General features: G+C 42.1%; 1 protein-coding gene across 6 annotated transcripts in view; it reads right to left on the reverse strand.

Moving 5' to 3' along the window:
• The window catches only part of Atg13 (autophagy related 13), a 40,270-nt gene extending 17,922 nt beyond the window's left edge, over positions 1–22,348 (reverse strand). For 4 of the 6 annotated variants that reach the window (XM_090347810.1, XM_090347809.1, XM_090347808.1 and 1 more), the window contains exons 1-7: positions 22,003–22,348; positions 21,490–21,606; positions 10,248–10,329; positions 9,220–9,300; positions 8,425–8,544; positions 3,553–3,599; positions 1,087–1,227 (exon numbers count right to left, since the gene is read on the reverse strand). In XM_090347810.1, coding sequence (XP_090203936.1) covers positions 1,087–1,227; positions 3,553–3,599; positions 8,425–8,544; positions 9,220–9,300; positions 10,248–10,316 — 458 coding nt within the window. In that variant the 5' untranslated portion in view covers positions 10,317–10,329; positions 21,490–21,606; positions 22,003–22,348. The remainder of the gene's footprint in view (positions 1–1,086; positions 1,228–3,552; positions 3,600–8,424; positions 8,545–9,219; positions 9,301–10,247; positions 10,330–21,489; positions 21,607–22,002) is intronic. The other 2 variants (XM_090347806.1, XM_090347807.1) reach the window with 2 other exon arrangements.
• Between the last annotated feature and the right edge of the window lie 25 nt (positions 22,349–22,373).

Raw genomic sequence — 22,373 nt, forward strand, 5'->3', positions numbered from 1 at the left:
TTTTTCCCATTTGATATGCAACAAATTCAGGAGGAATTATTTTATAGCAATAGCTTGTCATTAATACAAGCCTTGGATTATTTGGGAGCTCTAGCTTTCCCTGTTCTGCTCTCATATTTTTCAACATACCTCTATTCCTCCATTTGGCTTCATTTGATAGTCTCAAAACACTCTTTAGCAACACCGATCTCTATGTCTTGCCAGTGGTTATACTCCATCTGGAATGACTGATCTCCCTCACTTCTTCGACCTAAAATCCTTTGCCTCAAAATCTTTCAAATGTTGCTTCTTCCATGAGGCTTCTATTTCTCACTAGTTCTTTTTTTTCTGATATTTGGAAATTTCGATTTTGCTCTTAATTAGAATTTTGCATCCATCAAATTTTCAATCACATTAGAAGCATCTTTATGTAGGGCCCTCTGTACAGTACTACTGGGAATCTAGCATGATGCTTATACTAAAATGATAATAAATGTGCTGAGGTTAAATGCCCCTAGGAAAATAGACTAACTCTTACACATTTGTTAAAGACATGGATGATGAACTTAACATTTAGTAATTTGTTAGTAAAAAAAAAAATGTAGGGTGGGCACCAGTGGCTTATACCTGTAATCCTAACTACTAAGGAGAGAGATCTGAGAATCAGAGTTTGAAACCAGCCTGGGAAAGAAAGACTCTCATCTCCAATTAACCACCAAAAAAGCTTGAAATGGAGCTGTACTAAAGTGGCACAAGTCTTGAGAACAAAAACTCAGGGACAGTGCCTAGGCACTAAGTTCAAGCCCTAAGACGAGCACAAAAAATGCAGATATTCCGCTGCTGTAAAGGAAGCTGTGAGATCTTTCCAGGGAAGCTTTTACCTTCTACAGGAGCCACAGCTGTGCAAGACAATTCACCTGATAAGTTTTGAAAAACTCAAGTTCATGATTTATAAGGGAGGCTTTCAAGTAATCACATAAAATCTACAGCTTCTATAGTACAATCAACCATCTGTCCAAAACAAAATCCCCAAGTATCTAAATGCAAGTCAGACAATATACACCATTGACCAGGTTGATGAGGAAGTTGAATGTCCATGCTATTTACCTGTACAATATGACGTATTCATGCCCTTGTTTTCTGGACAGTCTGTAAGCTGGTGTCACCCTAGTTATAGCAAGAAGAGACTTCAGCAGCAGTGACAGTCTGTTATAGACTGTGTAGGAAACTTTGATTTCTTTATCACACCTGAGGAGCACAAGACACTATTACCATCTTCTATAAAGTGCTGGAACTTGATAATTTATTATTAAAACATGTTCAGAATTAAGGGTAAAACTAGGTAAGCATTCTCTGTCAATAGACCTGTTGAAGTTGGCCCAGCTTTTACATAAATAAGTACCAAAAAATCACCCAATTTTTTTTTTCCTAGGCATTTTTTCCCCCTCAGTATTGGGGATTAAATCCAGAGCCTTACAATTGCTAGACAAGTGCTTTACCACCAAGTTGTATCTTAGCCTTGTTTTTTTTTTTATTAGCTCTGTTTTCTGTAGTTTTGAAGGCTTTTTTTGTTGTTGCTGGTGGTGGTGGTAGTGGGGCCTGGGCACTCTCCCTAAGCTCTTCAGCTCAAGGGTACCACCCTACCCCTGGGCCTGGGTGCTGTCCCTGAGCCCTACTCCTTGAGCCAAAGCTCCACTTACGTTGTCTAGTGGTTTAACTGGAGATAAGAGTCTTAGGACTTTAGTGCTAGTCCTCCTAGCATCCTCAGATCTCAGCCTCCTCCTCAGATCTCAGCCTCCTGAGTAGCTAGGATTACAGGGTGTGAGTGAAGGCCTGGCCTGTTGTTTTTTTTTGGGGGGGGGGGGGGAAACAAAGGAGTACATTTAAAAACAATTACTTTAACATGCTGACAAGCCAGGCACCTGGCTGTGGCTCGGTGGATCAAGCCTGTAATCCTAGCTACTCAGGAGGCTGAGTTCTGAGGATTGCAGTTCGAAGTTCAAAGCCAGCCAGGGCACTAAAGAACATGTGACTATTATCTCCAATTAACCACCAGAAAACAGGAAGTGGGGCTGTGGCTCCAGGGGTAGGGCAGTAGTCTTGAGCTGAAGAGCTCATGGACAACGGCAAGGCCCAAGGCCTAGAGTTCAAATCCCAGAGTTCAAGTCCCATGACCGACCAAAAAAAAAAAAAAACGATGGTCCTCTTGACTAGCTAAGATTACAGGTGTGAGCCATTGGTGCCTGACCTAAGGCCTCCCATTTAGCATTTTGCTGGTTAACTGGAAGTGGAATCCATTTCTGCCCAGGCCTTTTGAGAAGCATAAGCCATTAGCACTTGGCTTAGCATGCATTTCTCAAGGTAATGGTTGTAGATGCTATTTGTCTATATAGAAACAGAAACAGTTCTACAGAAGAAATCTGGAGAAGAGTCTGTTTGGATCATAACTTGGCAATTATTTTCTATTTAGGAAAAAGTAAGCCAGGTGCCGGTGACTCATGCCCTGTAATCCTAGCTACTCAGGAGGCCTCAGATCAAAGCCAGCCCAAGCATGAAAGTCCAAGAGACTCTTATCTCCCAATTACCAGAAAACCAGAAATGGTGCTGTGGCTCTACCACTCTACTACCCCAGGCCCAGGGGTAGGGTGGTAGCCTTGAGCTGAAGAGCTCAGGGACAGTACCAGCCCAAAGTTCAAGTCTCACAACAGACCAAAAAGAAAAAAAGAAGAGAAAAAGAAAAAGCAAGAAGCTGGAGGCATGGCTGCCTAGTAAAAGTAAGCCCGTGAGTTCAATTCCAAATCCCAACCAAAAATAAGAAAAATGGCCATATCACACATAATAATCTTTTTTTCTTTTCTTTCTTTTTTCTGGGCAGTCATGAAGCTTGAACTCTGGGCCTAGGCACTGTCCTTGAGCTCTTAAGCTCTACCGTCTGAGCCATAGTGCCACTTCTGTTTACCTGGTGGTTAACTGGAGATAAGAGTCTCACAGACTTTCGTGTCTGGACTCACTTTGAATGATGATCCTCAGATTTCAGCCTCCTGAATAGCTAGGATTGCAGGCATGAGCCACCAGCACCCAGCTGAGTTTTCTTTTGATGAATTGGTATTTTCTCAATTTTCCTGTTTATGGTTTTTGAAAATTGAAGCTCAGGCAGGAGCTAAGTTAATTTGTGTTAAAAGAAAAAAATGGGGGAGGGAGATGGTATTACTACACAACCAACCCAGTGTGTAAAAAGAGCAGGGTGGGGAAATCTTGCTGGATAGCAGCCACAGAGAAAGCAGATAAAGAATAGCTCATGAGGGATTTAATCAGAAAACTTGTTCTCTGGGAAAACAACAAATCCTTTTCAGCTTCTGCTGCTCCTTTCCTGGTGCTGTGCTGAGTCTCTGAACTGTCTCTGTGCCTAGGCAGGAAGCCAAGCCTGAAGCACATAGTAGCAAGGACCTATTGGCTTTGCTGAGTAGTTAGAATGTGTTTGGTGACTCTGAAAACAAAGCTCTGTTTTCACAAGATGTCATCTGCTTTATCCCAGACTACCACCAACTTGAAGCCTGAGGCAAAAGTACTTACTTTTCATTCATTTCAAGACACCAAATTTCCAGCTCCATGGAATCTCCCTGTAGATGAAACAGAGAAAATCATTTCAGTTTTTCTTTCTTAAAATTACATATAAAGTACTACATAATCACTATATATGACTGGATGGTACAGATAGGCAAACAGGTTCAAAATAAACTATTTAGCCAGCTGCTTGTCTCTTTTGGAGTAGATACTGAGGTATGAATTTAGGGCCTTGTACTTGTGAGGGAGATACTATAGAAGCCCACTCCAGCAGCTACCTCTTCTAAAAAGTTGGATTTGGTACAGGTCACTTAGTTTTTCTTTTCTTTTAAATTCTTTTTTTGTTGGTCATGGGGCATTGTCCCTGAGCTCTTTCACTCAAAGCTAGCACTCTACTACTTTGAGCACTACTTTTTGTTTTCTAGTGTTTAATTGTAGGTAAGAGTCTCACAGAGGGACCAGGAGTTTGGCCTAATGATAGAGTACTTGTGTAGCATGCATGGAGAACCGGATTCAATTCCTTCGTATCACATACATAGAAAAAAAGTAAGCTGGGGTAGTACTGTGGCTCAAGTGGTAGAGCTAGCTACAGCACCATTTCTGGCTTTTTTTGCTACCACTAGGTTAAATTCCTGGCCACTCCTTTTTTTTTTTTTTTTTGGTGGGTCATGGGGCTTGAACTCAGCTCAAGGCTATGCCCTACACCGTGAGTCTCAGCCTCACTTCTGTTTTTTCTAAAGGTTAATTAGAGATAAGAGTCTCTCATTCTTCAGTTCTTTAGAGCCCAGACTGGCTTAGAATGGAATCCTCATATCTCAGTTTCGGAGTAGCTAGGATTACAGGTGTGAGTCACTGCCTGCTAGACAGCTTTATTTATTCTTAATACATAGGGCCCGGCCAGGATTTAGCTCAGTGGCAAAGAGATTGCCTAGCAAGTGCAACATACTGGGTTCAATCCCCAGAACCAAAAAAACAAAAACAAAATTAGACAAAAAAAAAAATAAACAGAACAGAAAACTCTTGAAGTTTTCCTGATGATTAAAGATAATAAATCTATTGTTTTCTGCAGTGTCAGAGATCAAACTTAGTGCTCTGAGTGTGCTAGACAAACATTCTATTATGAAGTCATACCTTCATCAACCCCAAATTCTTCATCATTGTTATGGTTACAAAGTACTCTATACTATGACTATCATTTCATCCAACCATTCTCCCTATTGTGTACTATACAGCTTGCTTACAAGGTTTCTGCCCCCCGCCCCGGGTTTTATTATTATTATTATTTTTAATTTCTTTTGCTTTTGGTGCTAGTACTTGAGCTTGAACTCAAATACACAAATTTTTAAGGCAAATTTAAAGAACCAATGTTACTGGATCAGAGAACACAAAAAGTGTTTTTCCTTTTTTGTTTTTTGCACTTCTAGGGAGAAATCTCTGGGCCTTGTAAATGCTAGGCAAAGGTTCTGCCACAGGGCAGCATCCCTGGCCCTAAAAAAAAGTTATTTTAAAATTTTGTGCGTGTGTGTGTGCTGGTCCTGGGGCTTGTACTCAGAGGCTTAAGCTTTTTTTTTTTTCGTCAAGGCTAGTGTTTTACTACTTTAGCCACAGTCCCAACTTTTGGCTTTTTGCTGGTTAACTGGAGACAAGAGTCTCACTGACTTTCCTGCCTGGTCTGGCTTTGAACTGCACTCATCAGATCTCAGCTTCCTTAGTAGCTAGGGTAACAAGTGTGAACCACCAGGCTGTGTACCTGGCCAGATTATTTTTTTTAATTTTAATTTTATTATAAAAGTGATGAACAGAGCCAGGTGCAATGGATCATGTCTGTAATCCTAGCTACACAGGAGACTAAGATCTGAGGAAGTTGAAGAGCTCAGGGATAGAACCCAGGCCCAGAGTTCAAGCCCCATGACCAGCCCCCCCCCCCCCCCGCCCAAAAAAAAAGTGATGAACAGAGCCTAAAGCTTTCATCTATTTTGCTAAAGTACCTCCAGAAAAGCTGAAAATTTAAAAAATATAATGAGCTGTTCCCTTTAATTCTATAAGGGAATTTTTAGGTAGCAGCCATAGTTTTAGAAAGCATGCTCTTTAGCTAAGCACTGGTGGTTCACGCCTGTAATCCTAGCAACTCAGGAGGCTGAGATCTAAGGATCACAGTTCAAAGCTATCTGGGTACCAAAGTCCATGAGACTCTTCTCTCCAATTATCCACCAGAAAACCAAAGTGGTGCTGGTCAAGGGGTAGAGTGGTAGCCTTGAGCTGAAGAGCTCAGGGACAGTGCCCAGGTACTGAGTGCAAGCCTCATCACTCACAAAGAAGAAAAAAGAAAAAAAAACTCTTTAGCAGTCTGATAGCTTTAGCCAACCTCTATGTATTATTCTTTACCCATCCTAAAAGCCTAAAGCTAAGAAAACTTACCCTGTAACACTTCTGAGAAAGGAGTGATTGAGAAAGATAATCACATCCCTTTTATATATTAATCTTTCACTAATCATTCGTAGGTTATGAAACTAATCTGATTTGGAAATCTGACCTGGAAATTGTTATGGGTCAAATTTGCATTGTGTATCCTTAGTATATCCTATTGTAATTTTTTGTTTCCTGGGATAGGGTTCAGTATGCTGCTCAGGTTGGCCTTCAGCCCTGGACTCCAGAGAGTGCCTGGAAGACTGGCTCACTCCTACGTAGTTGGGACAAATGAGGCATGCTATCATGCCCAAACTATACGGCAAGAAGAAAAAATCATGTTATTTAAAAGTAACACAGTTTCAAAATTCTCCCCTCCACCCCCCCCCAAAAAAAGCACAAGGGACAAATAAACACTGGAGAGAATCTACAAGTTGATGTATGCTTTTCTAGAATAATCAGAACTGTTTATAATCTGGTTTTCCAGATGCTCTTGAGACTTAAGAGTTCTTTCACAGATTCCTTTTAGACATTCTATGAATCACTAAGCAAAACAACTCACTGTAGAAACTTGTAATTCACTAAAGGAATTTTGTTTTATTGGATGCTAGGGTTTCCACAGAATAAAAATTGAAACTATTCATTCAATAAAATTCTTGAAGGAGGGGCCCGGGAGTTTGGCCTAGCGGTTAAAGTGCTTGACTAGCATGCACAAAGACCCGGGTTCGATTCCTCGGTATCCCACATACACAACCAAGCCGGAAGTGGCAGAGACGAGACACAACCAAACCGGAAAAGTGGCAGAGACGAGACTGCGACGGCGACAGAGAGCGAAAGAAGCGAGCTGAGCTGAAGTGAACAAAAAGCCCAACCGAGTGGTGGCCGGAGCGAGCGGGGCCAGAGCGAGAAGGGGCCGGAGCGAGCAGAGCCAGGAGCAAGCGGAGCCAGAGCGAGAAGGGGACAAGAGCGAGCAGAGCCAGGAGCAAGCGAGAGCTGGGCGGGCCAGGAGCGTGCGGGAGCGACCTGGGCCGGAGCGAGCGGGGCCAGAGCAAGCCAGGAGCAGGGCCGGGCCGGAGCGAGCGGGGCCAAGAGCAAGCTGGAGCGAGCCGGGCGGAAGCAAGCGGGGCCGGAGCGAGCGGGGCCTGAGCTAGAAAGGGGGCCTAGCAGGGCCGGAGCGAGCGGGGCCGGAGCGAGCGGGGCCGGAGCGAGCAGGGCCGGAGCGAGCGGGGCCTGAGCTAGAAAGGGGGCCTAGCAGGGCCGGAGCGAGCGGGGCCTGAGCTAGAAAGGGGGCCTAGCCGGGCCGGAGCGAGCAGGGCAGGAGCAGCGGGGCCGGAGCGAGCGGAGCCAGAAAGAGAAAAAAAAAAGAGAAAAAAAAAAATTCTTGAAGGAGTACTTCTAGGCACAAGACTGGTTCCTGAGGAAACAGAAGTGGTTATACATCTAATTGCTTCCTAATTTCATAAAGAACTTGAGAAACACACAATGGTATATAAGAATGCAACAGCTGTTGCTCTGAACAAGGAAAACAGAGCATGAGCAGGAACATGTACTAACTACCAACGACAATTTATCCTAAAAATTTCACAAATAAAAATTAAAGCCAGGTGTGGCTGTACATTCTCATAAAAATCAGCATTTGAGCCAGGTGCAGTGGCTCATGCCTGTAATCCTAGATACTCAGGTGGCTGAGATCTGAGGACCAAGGTTCAATGCCAGCCCAGGCACAAAAGGACCTGAAACTCTTATCTCCAATTAACCTCTAGAAAGCAGGAAGTGGGGCTTGGCTCAAGTTAAGTGTGGTAGCCTTGGCCTATAGAGCTCAGGGACAATGCCCAGCTCCTGAGTCCAAGTGCCACAATCAAAAAGCAAAACAAAAGAAAAAAGCAAAACTGTGATTGGGAGGATCACAGTCTGAGCCCATCCTGAGAAAGAAGTTCACAAGAACCTACCTCAACCAATAAAAAGCTGGGCATAGTGGATCATACCAGTCATCACAGCTATATCAGAACTGCAAATAACATGCTTGATTAGCATGCAGGAAGCTCTGGGTTCGATTCCTTGGTACCATACACATAGGAAAAGCCAGAAGTGGTGGTGTGGCTCAAGTGGTAAAGCACTAACCTTGAGAAAGCTCAAGGGCAGTGCCCAGGCCTTGAGTTGAAGCCCCAAGACTGGCAAAAAAAAAAAAAAAGAAAATACGCTAAATGAAGCAGGAGGTAAGGAGCCTATTTTACACTGCTACTGTGTTTGCTAGTGTGTTTTACATTGTATAGTGTGTTTGCCTTGCATACTTGAGGCCCTGGGGTCACTCTCCAGCATACCTACACAAATCTATTCCTCATCCTTTCAGAAAATGATAAGCAATCCGGAGCAGGAAGGGCCAGGGGAAAAAGTAAAAAAAAAAAAAAGAGTTGGAACCAAAGAGTGAAGAGTCTTGAGTGCTATGCATAGACAAAGTTCTGGCCATAAATATACCTCAGAAGTCTTGAGTGAGATCTCCACACACATAGAGCGCCCAACTGCAGGCAGCTGCCCTGCCAGTGCCTTCTTTGCTTCATGTGTCACCTCTGGGATGTCTTTGATTGCTAAGTTAAACTGGAAAGAAAAAACAGAAGACTTCTGTGTGAAACTCTCTCGAGAAACATGTAAATATATGGTGATATATGGTGAGTAACACAAGAATTGCTTTGGCTGATGACAAGAAATACTAATTTCTCCTGCCCTATAAGATAGTTTAATGCAAGCCCCAGGTCTCAGATTGAAAGACCCCCCCCCCACTGTCCCCCAAGGAAAAAGCTGTGCATTTGTCACAGCAGAAATGTTAAATATCAAATAAATTCAAGGGGTCAGGAGTTTGGCCTAGTGGTTAAAGTGCTTGCCTAGCATGCATGAAGACCCGGGTTCAATTCCTCGGTACCACATACATAGAAAAAAGCCAGAAGTGGTGCTGAGGCTCAAGTGGTAGAGCGCTAGCCTTGAGAAAGTCCAAGGACAGTGCTCAGGCCCTGAGCTCAAGCCCAGGACTGGCAAAAAACAAAAAAAACAAAAAAAAACAAATAAATTCAAGGCTAATTTCAGTAAGAAATATATCCAAGTGAAATAGAATTTGTTATTTTGATATTATAATTTAGGAATGCTATAAGTAGTATGCTTTATTATCATACTTGAGAACTTTACATTCATTTCTTATGATAAATACAATACACACACACACACACACACACACACACACACACACACACACCCATCAGCAAAGAAGAGAAATTTTACCCAATCTGAACCCGTTGGGGAAGATGATGAACGAGTGCAAATCTTTTCACCAAGTCGAGCCTGGACAATCACTTGGACAGTCTGAAAACAAGCAAATACATGAAATGTCAGGCTGGAGATGTACAGCATGACTATGGCTTACACAGAATTTTAAACAGAGCAGACTTGGGGAAAAAAGGCAAAAGAAACACTAAACATGAACGCGCGCGCGCACACACGCACACACACACACACACACACACACAATCAGAAGTGTTCCCAAGTATAGGGTCAACCAGTAAGCGGAAATAAGAGTTTGAGCTTGGAATCTACTATCTACAATAGTCCCACATGGCAGAAAGAAAACTGCACATGATCTCTTATGATATTCTTAAGGAAATAAGTCCAACTGTGGGGTTTAAATATTCACAGTCACAAGCTTATGTTATCATAGTAGATCTAAAACAAGAATTCTACAATTATTCATATAGCTTAGTCCATATGGCAAAAGTCTTCCTACATGATTCTGCAACCAGAATGGACACAGCATTGATAGTTCTGGCATGGTAACTATTCAGAGGAAAAAGTGATGCAGGTAGAAATAAACTGCAGATTTTGAAAAACAATTTTCAAAATTCAGTTTTAATTCTGTTTATGAGGAAGGCAACAATAAGTGAAAGTTGGACATTTTAGTGCTGGCAGAAAACTCAGGGAAGGATGCCCAAAATGCTGCCCATTCCAATTTAGTCTTTTGTTCCCATCCCAAGGGAACACACTGTGCCAGTGATATGGCATAACAGTTTGACATTTCTACTGACAGCCTTGCAAAAAAAAATTTGACCAAGTAACTGTGGAAAACTAGAAGCTACTTTTCAGTCACACCCTCAATGCCGCCCTCATACTTGACAGTTTAGTTTACCACAGACAAAAGTCTTCTGAAACAGTCAAAATGCAAGCTGTTATGCTATATTTCCAAGGAGGGCTCTCTAAAGAGAGAAGCATGGGAGGCAATTTTTATAGGTCTTAGTTCAGGAGAGTGGACATATTACCTTGAGGGCAAAAAATTTAATAAACTTGTCCAGGTCCTTTCTGTCCTGGGAATTGAGATCAGTTTCCATTGCCTATAGAAATCTATAAGAGAAAGAAAAAAAAAGGATAAAAAGGTGATTAATACTCTTGAAAAGGAACTGTTATATCAAAGCATACAGGGATGGCAGTCTACTAGCTAAGATATCAAAGTAGAAAATACACTTTTTTTTTTGCCAGTCCTGGGGCTTGAACTCAGGGCCTGAGCACTGGCCTTGGGCTTTCTCAAGGCTAGAGCTCTACCACTTGAACCACAGCATCACTTCTGGCTTTTTCTATGTATGTAGTAACAAGGAATCAAACTGGGGTGTTTGTGCATGCTAGGCAAGCACCCTACTGCTAGGCCAAAGTCCTAGCCCCCAAAATACATTTTTTTTACAAAGTAGAAAATTTTAAGACATATCATGGAGACAATAAGTTGCCCATAAAGTGCTTTATATAAGAACTACTAACAGATAACTCATTAACCTGATTCTGAAACTTTGATCTTTAAATATGTAACTTATCAAAATGTTTTATTACTCTAGTTTATGGGCTGGGAGTTTGGCCTAATGGTAGAGTGCTTGCCTAGCATGCATGAAGACCCAGGTTCAATTCCTTGGTACCACATACATAGAAAAAAGCTGGAAGTGGTACTGAAGCTCAAGTGGCAGAGCTCTAGCCTTTAGAAAGTCCAAGGACAGTGTTTAGGTCCTGAGCTCAAGCCCAGGATTGGCAAAAAAAAAAAAAAAAAGAAAAAAGAAAAAAAAAGAAAGCTAAATGGAAGGAGAAATACCAAGTATTCCACTTTTCCAGAGGACTGCATGTGGACAGGGAACCAATAGGGCCAAATCGAGTTGTGAATGCAAAACTAGAGCCCAATTTACACCAAGTGTGCCTGAAACCCAGTCTACTCAAGGCTTTGGAGGAGGAAAGATAGTTTTGCTTGTATAATGTGCAAAACTTTTGCAGTAAGACAGGCAGGGAAACCAACTAAGTCCTTGGCAGTAACTCAGGCTTGTAGTCTAGTCTAAAACTAATAGCAGACATGAAAAGGAAACAGTATGGAGACATTTTGAAGAAAAGAGATCGGTTTTACATCTGGATAACTGAGAAATTTAGTATAATTTCATTTAACAACAAAGATATTTCTGAATATATTGTAATATGTAGCTCTCTGTCTCTTATACATATTTTCTTCTGGATGAGGTTTGTATATATTTTTCTCTTTGCTAGTAGTTAAGTTTGAAGTCAGAGGCTTGTGCATGCTTGGCTTGTTTGTTTGGCTGCCACCTCTACTCCTTGAGCCATGTCTCCAGGCTGGGCTTTTGGGTGAGTTATTTTTTTTTTGGGGGGGGGGGGGATTTGGTGCTGCTCCTGGTGCTTGAACTCAGGATCTGGGCACTATCTCCGCTTGTGCTCAAGTCTAATAATGTTCTACCACTTGGGCCACAGCTCCTCTTCTGGATTTTGGATGGTTAAGGGGATAAGAGTGTCATGGACTTTCCTGCCTAGGAAAGCCCTGCCTAGGATCCTCAGATCTCAGCCCTCTGAGAAGCTATGGTGTGAGCCAAGTGCTCAGCTCTAGCTATTTGCTTTTAATGAGAGACAAGAGTTGAGCCACAAGAATTCAGTTTAAAACTTAATATAACCAAATCATTAAGATAATTTAAGTACCTCCCATAACTAGACAAATAAGCCAACTACTGCTCATAGAAATCAGTCAGGTAAGTCAGGTTTCTCTAGAAACCAATGCAGGCAGCATAAAAGAACTACTGTAGGGGCAGGGAGTTTGGCCTAGTGGTAGAGTGCTTGCCTAGCATGCACGAAGACCCGGGTTCGATTCCTCGGTACCACATACGTAACAAAAAGCCAGAAGTGGTGCTGTGGCTCAAGTGGTAGAGTGCTAGCCTTGAGAAAATCCAGGGACAGTGTTCAAGCCTTGAGCCCAAGCCCAGGACTGGGGAAAAAAAAAAAAAAAGAAAAAGAAAAAAAAAAAAGAACTACTGTAATAATTGGACCAATCAGATAGAATTTAGGTAGTACTCCAATTCTTGTCCCACTTCCAACAAGATTAAGCCAGGTATGGTTAGGTTAGCTTGTATACAGCTCTGTCAGACCAACATCTCCAATATGAAAATATCTGAAGCCTTTCCTTTTTTCTAAAATAAAGTTTTCTTGTCCTTCTGTCTGTCTCTGAGTCTCTGCCAAATGCAAGTAATGATAGCCAATCTGATTCTCTTGCTTTGAATAGCCTCTGCTTATTCTTATTTGAGTAGTTTTTATTTCTAGATTAAAAATAAATGTCATCTGGGTGCTAATGGCTCACATATATAACACTAGCTACATAGGAGGCTGAGATCTTAGAATCACAGTTCAAAGCGAGCTGGGGCAGGAAAATGTGTGAGATGCTTATCCCCAATTAACCACCAAAAAGCAGGAAATGAAGTTATGGCTCAAGTGACAGAGCACCAGCCTTGAGCAAAAACCTAGGACAGCAAAAGAGTTCAGTGCTCTGAGTTCAAGCCCCAATACCACCCCCCTTGTTAAAAAAAAAAAAAAAAAAAAACAACCAAAACTGTTAGAACTAATGAAAAAGTATCAGGATACAAAATTACAAAAATCAACATACATATCAAAATCAGTTCCTGAAATAAAATTCCTGAGACTCCACCTTACTTAATGAATGGTTGGACTTGTTGGTGTTTGCATGCTATTTGAGCTACTGGAGAAGCACAATGGCTGAGCCTGGTGACTTGTTCTTTCATCTCTAGAGACACCAGACTGCCTGAGAATAAAGTAATCAGCTACCTGGAAAATAACCAGTGCAAAAGGGGATGGAGTCATGACTCAAGTGGTAGGAGGCCTGCCTAATAAGAGTGCAATCCCCAGTATCACCAAGAAGATTAAAAAAAGTATTATTTTATGCACGAACAGTTATCTGGAAAAGAAAACAAAGTAGGTGCTAGTGGCTATGCCTGTAATCCTAGCTACTCAGGAGATTGAGATCTGAGGAGTGCAGTTTGAAGCCAGCCTGAGTAGGAAAGTCCTTGAGATTCCCATGTCCAATTAACCAACAAAAAGCTGGAAGTGGAGCAATGGTTCAAATGGTAATGTCATCCCTGAATGAAAAAGCTAAGAGACAGTGCTAAGGCAGTGAATTAAAATTCCAGTGCCAGGGCTGGGAGTATAGCCTAGTGGCAGAGTGCTCGCCTAGCATGCACAAAGCCTGGGTTCGATTCCTCAGTACCACAAACTCAGAAAAAGCCAGAAGTGGTGCTATAGCACAAGTGGCAGAGCATTAGCCTTGAGCAAAAACTGTCCAAAGACAGTGCCAGTCATCTTGGATAAAAAGAACAAACATGGATATATAATATCTGACTTTAAAATACAGGAAGCTAAAGGCATCTTGAACAAAAAGAAAAAACATGGAGTTATCATAATATTTGACTTTAAAATACACAAAGCTTAGGCAGGAGTTTGGCCTCATGGTAGAGTGCTTGCCTATCATGCACAAAGACCTGGGTTCCATTCCTTGGTACCATGTACATTAAATAAATAAAATATACAAAGCTGCTGGGCATTGGTGGCTTGTGCCTATATTTCAAGCCACTTAGGAGGCTGAGATCTGAGGACTATTGTTCAAAGCCAGCTGGGTCAGGAAAGTCCATGAGACTCTTATCTCCAATTAACCACACAAAGCCAGAAGCAAAGCTGTGGTTCAAGTGCTAGAATGCTAGCCTAGAGTAAAAAAAGCTCAGGGACAGTGCCAATACCGAGTTAAAACCCCAGACTAGCACACACACACACAAAAAATTAAAATAGTAATAAAATACACAAAGTTATATAGTATCAAATGCAGCATCAAACTAAGCTTTTGTATTTATGTTTGTATTTGTTACCTTCACATGTGCCACTATGCCCAACGTTTTTGGCTGTGTGTGTGCTGGTACTAGGGCTTGAATTTAGGGCCTCATGCTTTCATTTGGCTAATTTTTAGCCAGCTCTTTATTGGTTTAGAAATGTCTCACCTAGGCTGGCATTGATCTTTGATCCCCTTAATTTCTGTTTCCCAAATAAGCGGGATTATAGGCATGAGCCATTTTTGACAAAGATGTCAAAAATACACCATAGGAAAAGAGCAGTCTCTTCAAGCAAGAAGAAAACATATAAGAAAAGCTCCATGACATTCTAAACAATTATATAGCAAGATGGCGCTCTCCTGTTGCTTTTCAGGAAGATGAGAATCACAGTTCAAAGTCAACCCAGGAAGAAAACTCCATGAAAGTTTTATTTCAAATCAATCAGCTAAAAACTGGAAGTAGAGGTGTTTGTTGCTCAAGGGGCAGAACAACAGCTTTTGAGTGAAAAAGTCAAGACAGAACATGAGGTTCTGAGTTTTATGTACCAGTTCTAGGGGGAAAAATTGATGGGGAAAGGAATCTAACCACATTTTTGGGGGGTGGGAGTGAGAGAGGGCTTGAATTCAGGGCTTGGGCACTGTCCTTGAGCTTATTTTACTCAAGGCTAGTTAGTGCTCTACCACTTGGGCCACAGCTCCACTTTTGGCTTTTTCTGTATATGGTACTGAGGAATTGAACTCAGAGCTTTGTGCATATTAGACAAGGACACTGGGCCATACTTCGGGCTAAAACAAACAAAACTGTCCTGCATGGTTAGACAAATCTTGCTTACTCAAGAAGACAATATTTTTTGTGGTACTGGGGTTTGAACTCAAGTGATTTGAGCTTGCTAGGCAGATGCTTTACTATGCTGATAGCTCATTTTTGTATCAGTTGTTTTCAAGGTAATGTCCTGCTTTATGTCTAAGCTGGTCTGGACTATAACTCTCTTGTTTGGATTTCCCCAGATTGCTTGACAGGCACATATTGAGCTCAGCTATTGGTAGAGATAGTGGTTTTTGTTGTTGTTGTTTTTAAGGAGGGAGAGGCCAGGTTGGCCTTGAACTATAATTTTCCAATCTCTATCTGCCAAGATGTTAGAATAATATGCTTGATCCACAGCACTTCAAGATTCCTACAAGAACAACTACCAAATATGAATATTTCAATGTCTCTAGTGACTTATTATACAACTGGTAATACTGAAAGAATGATGTAATTTCAGTTACTGAGCCCACAAAGGTACTGTCCACTGGGGAAAAAGTTCTCTTCCTAGCAGCAGTGTTTGATTGTTCCCATAGGTTACTTATCCAAGTAGTTTTCAACCCATTATTTTGTGAAAGCTTTTCTTTCTAGTTTTGCTCTTTGCAAACTTCCTTTCTGGGTTCTCTAAGCAATATAAAAAGACATTTGGTAGAAGCATTGAGAGAAAACCCAATTGAACTCTCCTTTTATTCCCTGTCCTTTACCACTACTTTATGGGTTATTAAATCACCCTAGGCACAATCTTCAGTTTGCTGCATCTTTATTCCACAGACAGTGCCACAATACAGGCCTTGTTTCTCATCTGAAAGACAGCCATTTGGCTAGTTACTTTAACTTCAAGTTTAGGCTATAAACCTTGGGCAAAAACAATGAAGATTAATAGTAAAGCACTGTAATCCTTTTTTTTTTTAATTTGCTAGTCCTGGGTCTTGAACTCAGGGCATGAGCATTGTCCTTGGGCTTTCCTGAAGGCTAGTGTTCTACCACTTGAGTCACAGCCATCACTTCTGGCATTTCTACGTATGTGGTACCGAGAAATCCAACCCTGGTCTTCGTGCATGCTAGGCAAGCACTTACCACTAGGCCAAACTCCTGGCACTCTAATCCTCTCCTTATACTCCACATTTTTTTCTTTAGATTCTTCAGTTTGACCTTCAATTATCCCCATGCAATGTCAGCAGACAAAATAGGTGATGTGATTTTGCCTGCTGGCATTTTAAGGAAAGAGCTTAGTCACTAAAACTGACAAACAATTATCTTGTACCAAGGTCTAGTTTTTGAATGCATATACATGGCCAGAAAACTAGTTGAGCAGTTTAGTCAAGGTCTGGGAAACTTCAGTCAAAAGGGACAGTTTAACTGAGTGACTGTACATGACTGTAATACCAGCACTGGGGAGTGAAGGCTGTCTAAAGACAATCTAGATAGTCTGATCACCTGACAGTGGAAAGATTTGACTTTTAATACTTTAGATTATCTACTGTCCACATTTCTCACGGTGAGCAAAATATGTTATAATTCCCAAAATGACTGTCAATGCTAAAGATGGAGCCTCCTTGATGTCTGAGGACTAAGGGACACACAACAGACTTCAGATCGGCTTGCCATTTTGATTAAGGCAGGTTTTTCTATCTTTGGGCATTCTAGACTCTTACTTATATTGTCACTTTCTTTCAAGCTCTCCAAATAGCTTGTCACTTTCCTTATAATATGCCAAATATATAACATGATCTGAGCTGCTTACTACCTTCTTCATATGTATCTTTTCAGATACTATGTATCTTCTCGAATACTTACAAAATCTTATGCCATCCTCACATCTAGTTGGTAAGGTGGAAGTACTGAGTTTGAGACCAGTGTATCATTCCTTCTTTTTCACTCCATCCATCCATCCTCAAATCATTATACACTGTATATACACACCTCTTTTTCATTGACTTCTCACTTCTTTTCTTAGCTGAGAAGTACCATCATTTAATTAAGATCCTTTTTCAAACTTAAGACAGATAACAAGTAACAAAAACTATTTATTTGGTTGTAAGTAGCAGTCTCAATTTAGCAACAGTCTCTGCACATCAAGTTCACAAATAGAAACTCATAACAAATAACACAGAACTTCCCAGAGTGTTTGAGATTATGCATATGCTTGTAGCATACTAAATGTTTGAGACAATTATCTGAAAAACAATTATTTTCCCCATTGTTGTAATAATAGCTATACACAATCATCAGCATCCAAATGCTAGATTGAATAACTATTTAATCACAAATGACACAGATAAACTACACATGACTAGATAGACAAGTAGGTTTCCTAGATCCTTACTTTGTACTGATTTTTTTTTTCCTGCTCTCATACCGGGGCTTGAAAAAAAGGGCCTTGTACATGTTAGACGAGCATTACCACAGAGCTCCTCTCCTAGCATCTAAAATATTAGTTTTAAATTAAAAAGCAAGTTATAAGATTTCTACTAAAGCCAGGCACCACCATGCCTGTAATTCCAGCTACTCAAGAGGCTAAGATCTCAAGATCATGGTTCAAAGCCAGCCTGGGCAGTAAAGTCTGGAGACTCTTATCTCCAATTAACCACCAGAAAACTCGAAGTAGAATTGTGGCTCAAAATTGGTATAGCACTAGCCTTGAGTAGAAAAAGCTTAATGACAGTACCCAGGCTATGAGCTCAAGTCCCATGACCAATAAATAATAAATAAGTAAAAAATAAAAACGTCTGGGCCGGGAGTTTGGCCTAGTGGTAGAGTGCTTGCCTAGCATGCACGAAGACGTGGGTTCGATTCCTCAGTACCACATACATAGAAAAAGGCTGGAAGTGGTGCTGAGGCTCAAGTGATAGAGGTCTAGCCTTGAGAAAGTCCAAGGACAGTGCTCAAGGCTCTGAGCCCAAGCCCAGGACTGGCAAAAATAAAAAAAATAAAAACTTTTGACAAATGAAAATAATTTGTGGAGACAGATTACTTATTAATTACAGGACTAATTCAATGGCAGGGTGCCTACACAAAGCCATGGTTTGAAGAGAATAAGAAGGAAAAGAAGGGGAGCAGGGAGGAAATATGTTTATTACAGTGTCTGCAAGTTAGTAGGAAAATAAACCAAAGTGTGAATTTAGGTGAAGTGTACATGAAAATTCATTGTAGCAGTCTTTATAATTTTTCTGGAGCTTGTACCTTTAGAATTTCAATTCACAAACAAAAATTTCCATCGAATTTTCTACAACAGAGCAAAGAATTTAACTAATTTCTACCAGAGATTTTTCTAAATTTAGGTCCATCTCCTAGCAGATCTACTTTAAACACATGAATGACTACTCTAACTTGTACTTTCAAATCCTATCCCAGGATTTCCTTGAGTAAACATGTCAAAGAATTCAGATCAGGGTCTGGGGGTTTGGCCTAGTGGTAGAGTGCTTGCATAGCATGCATGAAGACCGGCGCTCCATTCCTCGATATCACATATATAAAAAAAAGACAGAAATGGTGCAGTGGCTCAAGTAGTAGAGCTCTAGTCTTAAGAAAGCCCAAGAATAGTGCTTAGGCCCTGAGTTCAAGCCCTAGGACTGGCCAAAAATAAAATAAAATAAAAAAAGAATTCAGATCAGAGCTGGACAAAGTGGCCCATGCCTACAATCCCAGCTACTCAGGAGGCTGAGATCTGAGGATCAAGGTTCAAAACCAGCCTGTGCACTGAAGGCCACGAGATTCTTATTTCCAATTAATCACCAGAAAAATGGAAGTGGCACTGTGGCTCAAGGGGTAGGGTGGTAGCCTTGAGCTGAAGGGCTCAGGGACAGCATCCAGGCCAAGTTCAAGTAAGAGATAAGATATGTTATGGAGCCAGGTGTTGGGGCCTGACCTTCATGTCTGAGGCCTGTTCATCATTTCGGCTCAGCGGCCATTAAAGGGCTTTGGCCAGGCATTCCTCGCGTACCTCTCTTAAGGCATCTCGGTGTACGTGATTGACTGAGTGCGCTTTCCTGCACTGGTCCTACCTAGTACCTATAAGTTTGCTCTGACCCTTAGTGATAGCACGGTGGCCCTCTTCCTATTGGCTAGCTTCCCAGTTCCACCTTCTCTTTCCCCCACAGTATATAACTAAGTGCATGACTCAATAAAAGTGAGATCTGCTGCGCTTTCATGGCTGACACAGCTCCTGGCTCAGTGTGGTTTCTTCCCCAGTAATTGGGGGAGGGCTGGGTCGTCGATATTTACTATCTTGTTCAGCTCCGGGGGACTTCAGGCTGGCCCTGAGTATCCCTCCCCATACCCGTGTTGCTCGAGAGTAGCAACAGCCAGGCATTAGTGGCTCATGACTATAATCCTAGCTACTCAGGAGACTGAAATCTGAGGATGGCAGTTCAAAGCGAGATAAGGCTACAAAGTCCAGGATATTGTTATTTCCAATTAACCAGCAAAATCCTGAATGGAGATGTGAGTCAAATGGTACAACTCTAGCCTTGCGTAAAAAAGCTTTGGGGCAGAGCCTAAGCACTGAGTTCAGGCCTCATTACCAGGAAAAAAAAATTAAAAAATCAATCTAGAGCGATGACTCAATATTTGTATACCCAATGCTATGGACATGGTATTGGAAATATAAAGACAACTATACAGACATAAAAATTTATGACTCTATAGACATGTTTTATTATATAGATTAATATGTATCTATGACATACAAACTCTCAGCCTAATTTAATTTATGTTCTAAAATCTAAGTGCCAGTGATTGTATATAGAGATCCCCTTCTCGAATACTTGTTTGTTAAACAAGTCATTTGAAATATGATGTAAAAATCAATGTTAATAAATTCCTAAAAAAAAAAATCAATCTAGTTGTCAGTGGCTTTCATCTGCAATTTTAGCTATTCCAGAGTAGGAGATCTGAGGATCAAAACCAGTCTCACAGGAAAGTCCATAAGACTCTTATCTCTACTCTCTCATCTCCACTAAATAACTAAAAAAGACAGAAGCGGCACTATGGCTCAAGTAGTAGAGGGAAAGCCTTGAGCAAAAGAAGCTCAGGAACAATGCCCAAGGCCTGAGTTTAAGCTCCAGTATCAGCACAAAAAAATAAGCAAAGGTTCTGGAGTTTGACCTAGTGGTAGAGTGTTTGTCTAGCATGCACGAAGACCCAGGTTCGATTCCTTGGTACCACATACATAGAAAAAAGCCAAGAGTGGTGTTGTGGCTCAAGTGGTAGAGCCTTGAGAAAGTCCAAGGACTGGCAAAAAAAAAAAAAAAAAAAAAAGCAAGACCAGCACAGTTGCTCACTGCCTGTAATGCTAGCTACTCAGGAGGCTGAGATCTGAGGATCCCAGTTGAAAGCCAGCACAAAAAGACCTGAGACTGTTATCTGGGATTAACTTCTAGAAAACAGGAAGTGGGGCTTGGCTCAAACCACCCTACCCTTGAGCAGAAGAACTCAGGGACAGAGCCCAGGCCGAATTCAAGCCCCAGTGACCTTCCTAAAAAGCAAAGAAACAACAACAACCAAAAAAACCCCAACTCCTTAGCCAGCTACAGTGATCCTTTCTACTCAGGACACTCAGTACAAAACCAGTAAGGCACCCAAACCCAATTAACTATCAAAAAATCCATCAGTAGAACTGTGGATCAAGTGAGGGGGACAGCGATGATTGAAAAAGCTGAGGGAGAGCCCCAGGCCACTGAGTTTACAACTCAGTACTGGGGGATGCAGGGGGATAAACTCTGTAAAATAAATGGAGAAAATGGAGAAAAAAAAAACTGGGAGAAAATGAGGGAAGGGTGACACTATTCAAAAGGAAAAGTACTCAATATTTGCTTATGTAACTGTAACTCCTCTATACATTCCCTTTACAAGAAAAATAAACTCGTTAGGATTGGCATGTTGCACAGGCATATGAAAGAGGATCTCTATTTCCAGGCCAGCTTGGACTACAAAGTAACAACTTACTTAAACAAACAAAGAAACAAAAAAGCCTCAAAAACTTATATGATGTTAGACATTAAGTACACCAATGATCATTATGAAATTAAAATCTCCAGAGTTCCCATAGGTTTATGCTATGTCCCAGGGGATACAACCTAGAAACAGTGCATTAAGTTAGGAAGTTTTAGTATATGTTAACAGCTGCTTCAGCACTTATGCATCACCCCTTGTATAGTAAACTAGTGTTGTCTGTGGCTGTAGCCCAGCAATAGACAGCTTACCTACCTTACCTATGTAAGATTCTGAGTTAATCCCCAGCAATGCTGTGTGTGCCCACCTGCGAGCGCGCGCACACACACATTTCCAAGGCAGGGATGGCAGTTAATACCTGTAGTCTCAGAAATGTCCGGAGGCTCATATATGCAGATGGTTGGAGACCAGTATGTCCATGCTAGCCTGGGCAACGTAGCTCCGAGTCCAAGATCAGTCTTTAAAAACCCACCCATCCACGAATCAAATACACTTTAAACGAAATGCTATGCTGAATGAACCCCACTGACTAGCAGCCGATTTATTGGGGAAGTGAGAACTGACATGTGTGTTAGTTATGAACCCAAGGAGGTGCTTAGCCACTTACCCCGAGATTTATTTAATGAGAACGGATCGCAGGTTTCCACAGGTCGTCTCACTGCCAGTAAGAAGAGAGTCGTGAACCTCGAGTCCCTTTTTTTCACTAGTCAACAGTCACCCTCACCTACACGCGGAGTACATATTGGCACTCAACAAATCTTGATCGAATGAAAACCTGCTTCACTCATATTGCTACCCAACCTTGGAGTTACGTCCCGCAAATTACTTCCAAAAAAAAAAATAACTTTTACGACTTAACCCAAAGAACCTACATAACAGAAAAAAAATAAATAAACCCTCTGGGAGGGGTCTCTATAACAACTGGGAGAAAGGAAGAGTCAATGGGGCCTACACCAACACAACCACCCAAAGAACAACGTAAGAGAGCTCGGGGGACTGCACTCGGGCAGGCCGGCTGGGGCTGCGTCCGCAGGAGGCGGCCCGTGGGGCCGTCGGTCGAGAGCCTCCCACCCCGGGGCGCTGAGGGATTCGGGGGTATCCCCGCCTCCAAAGTTAGTACCTGCGAAGCGGCTGCCCAGAGTGAGTCCCGAGGCTCTCATTACGGAGGCCGGGGCCCGGGGCCGGCCAGCCGCACCTCCTGGCTGAAGGTCCGCGGCTCCGGGGCAGCGGGGACGACGCAGGTCGCGGGCGGATTCCTAACACCTTCGGTTGGGTCCTGACTCCGCAGGGAAGGCCTTTTTTGCTCTCAGGAATGGGCAGGTTGCCGTAATCTGGCCGACTGGTTTTCTTCAGGGCTCCTCTCTCCCGCCAAACGAGCGTTCCTGCCTTAACCTAGCAGCCAGTCGCTCCCCGGCGCCGCCATCGTTAGTGTTTGTTTTCATCCGCTTCGGTGCAGGAGGAGGGTGGGGGGGGGGAGTAGAGAGCGACGAG

The sequence above is a fragment of the Megascapheus bottae genome, chromosome 16 (assembly GCF_031878675.1).
Source record: "Megascapheus bottae isolate mThoBot1 chromosome 16, mThoBot2.hap1, whole genome shotgun sequence".
NCBI lineage: Eukaryota > Metazoa > Chordata > Mammalia > Rodentia > Geomyidae > Megascapheus > Megascapheus bottae.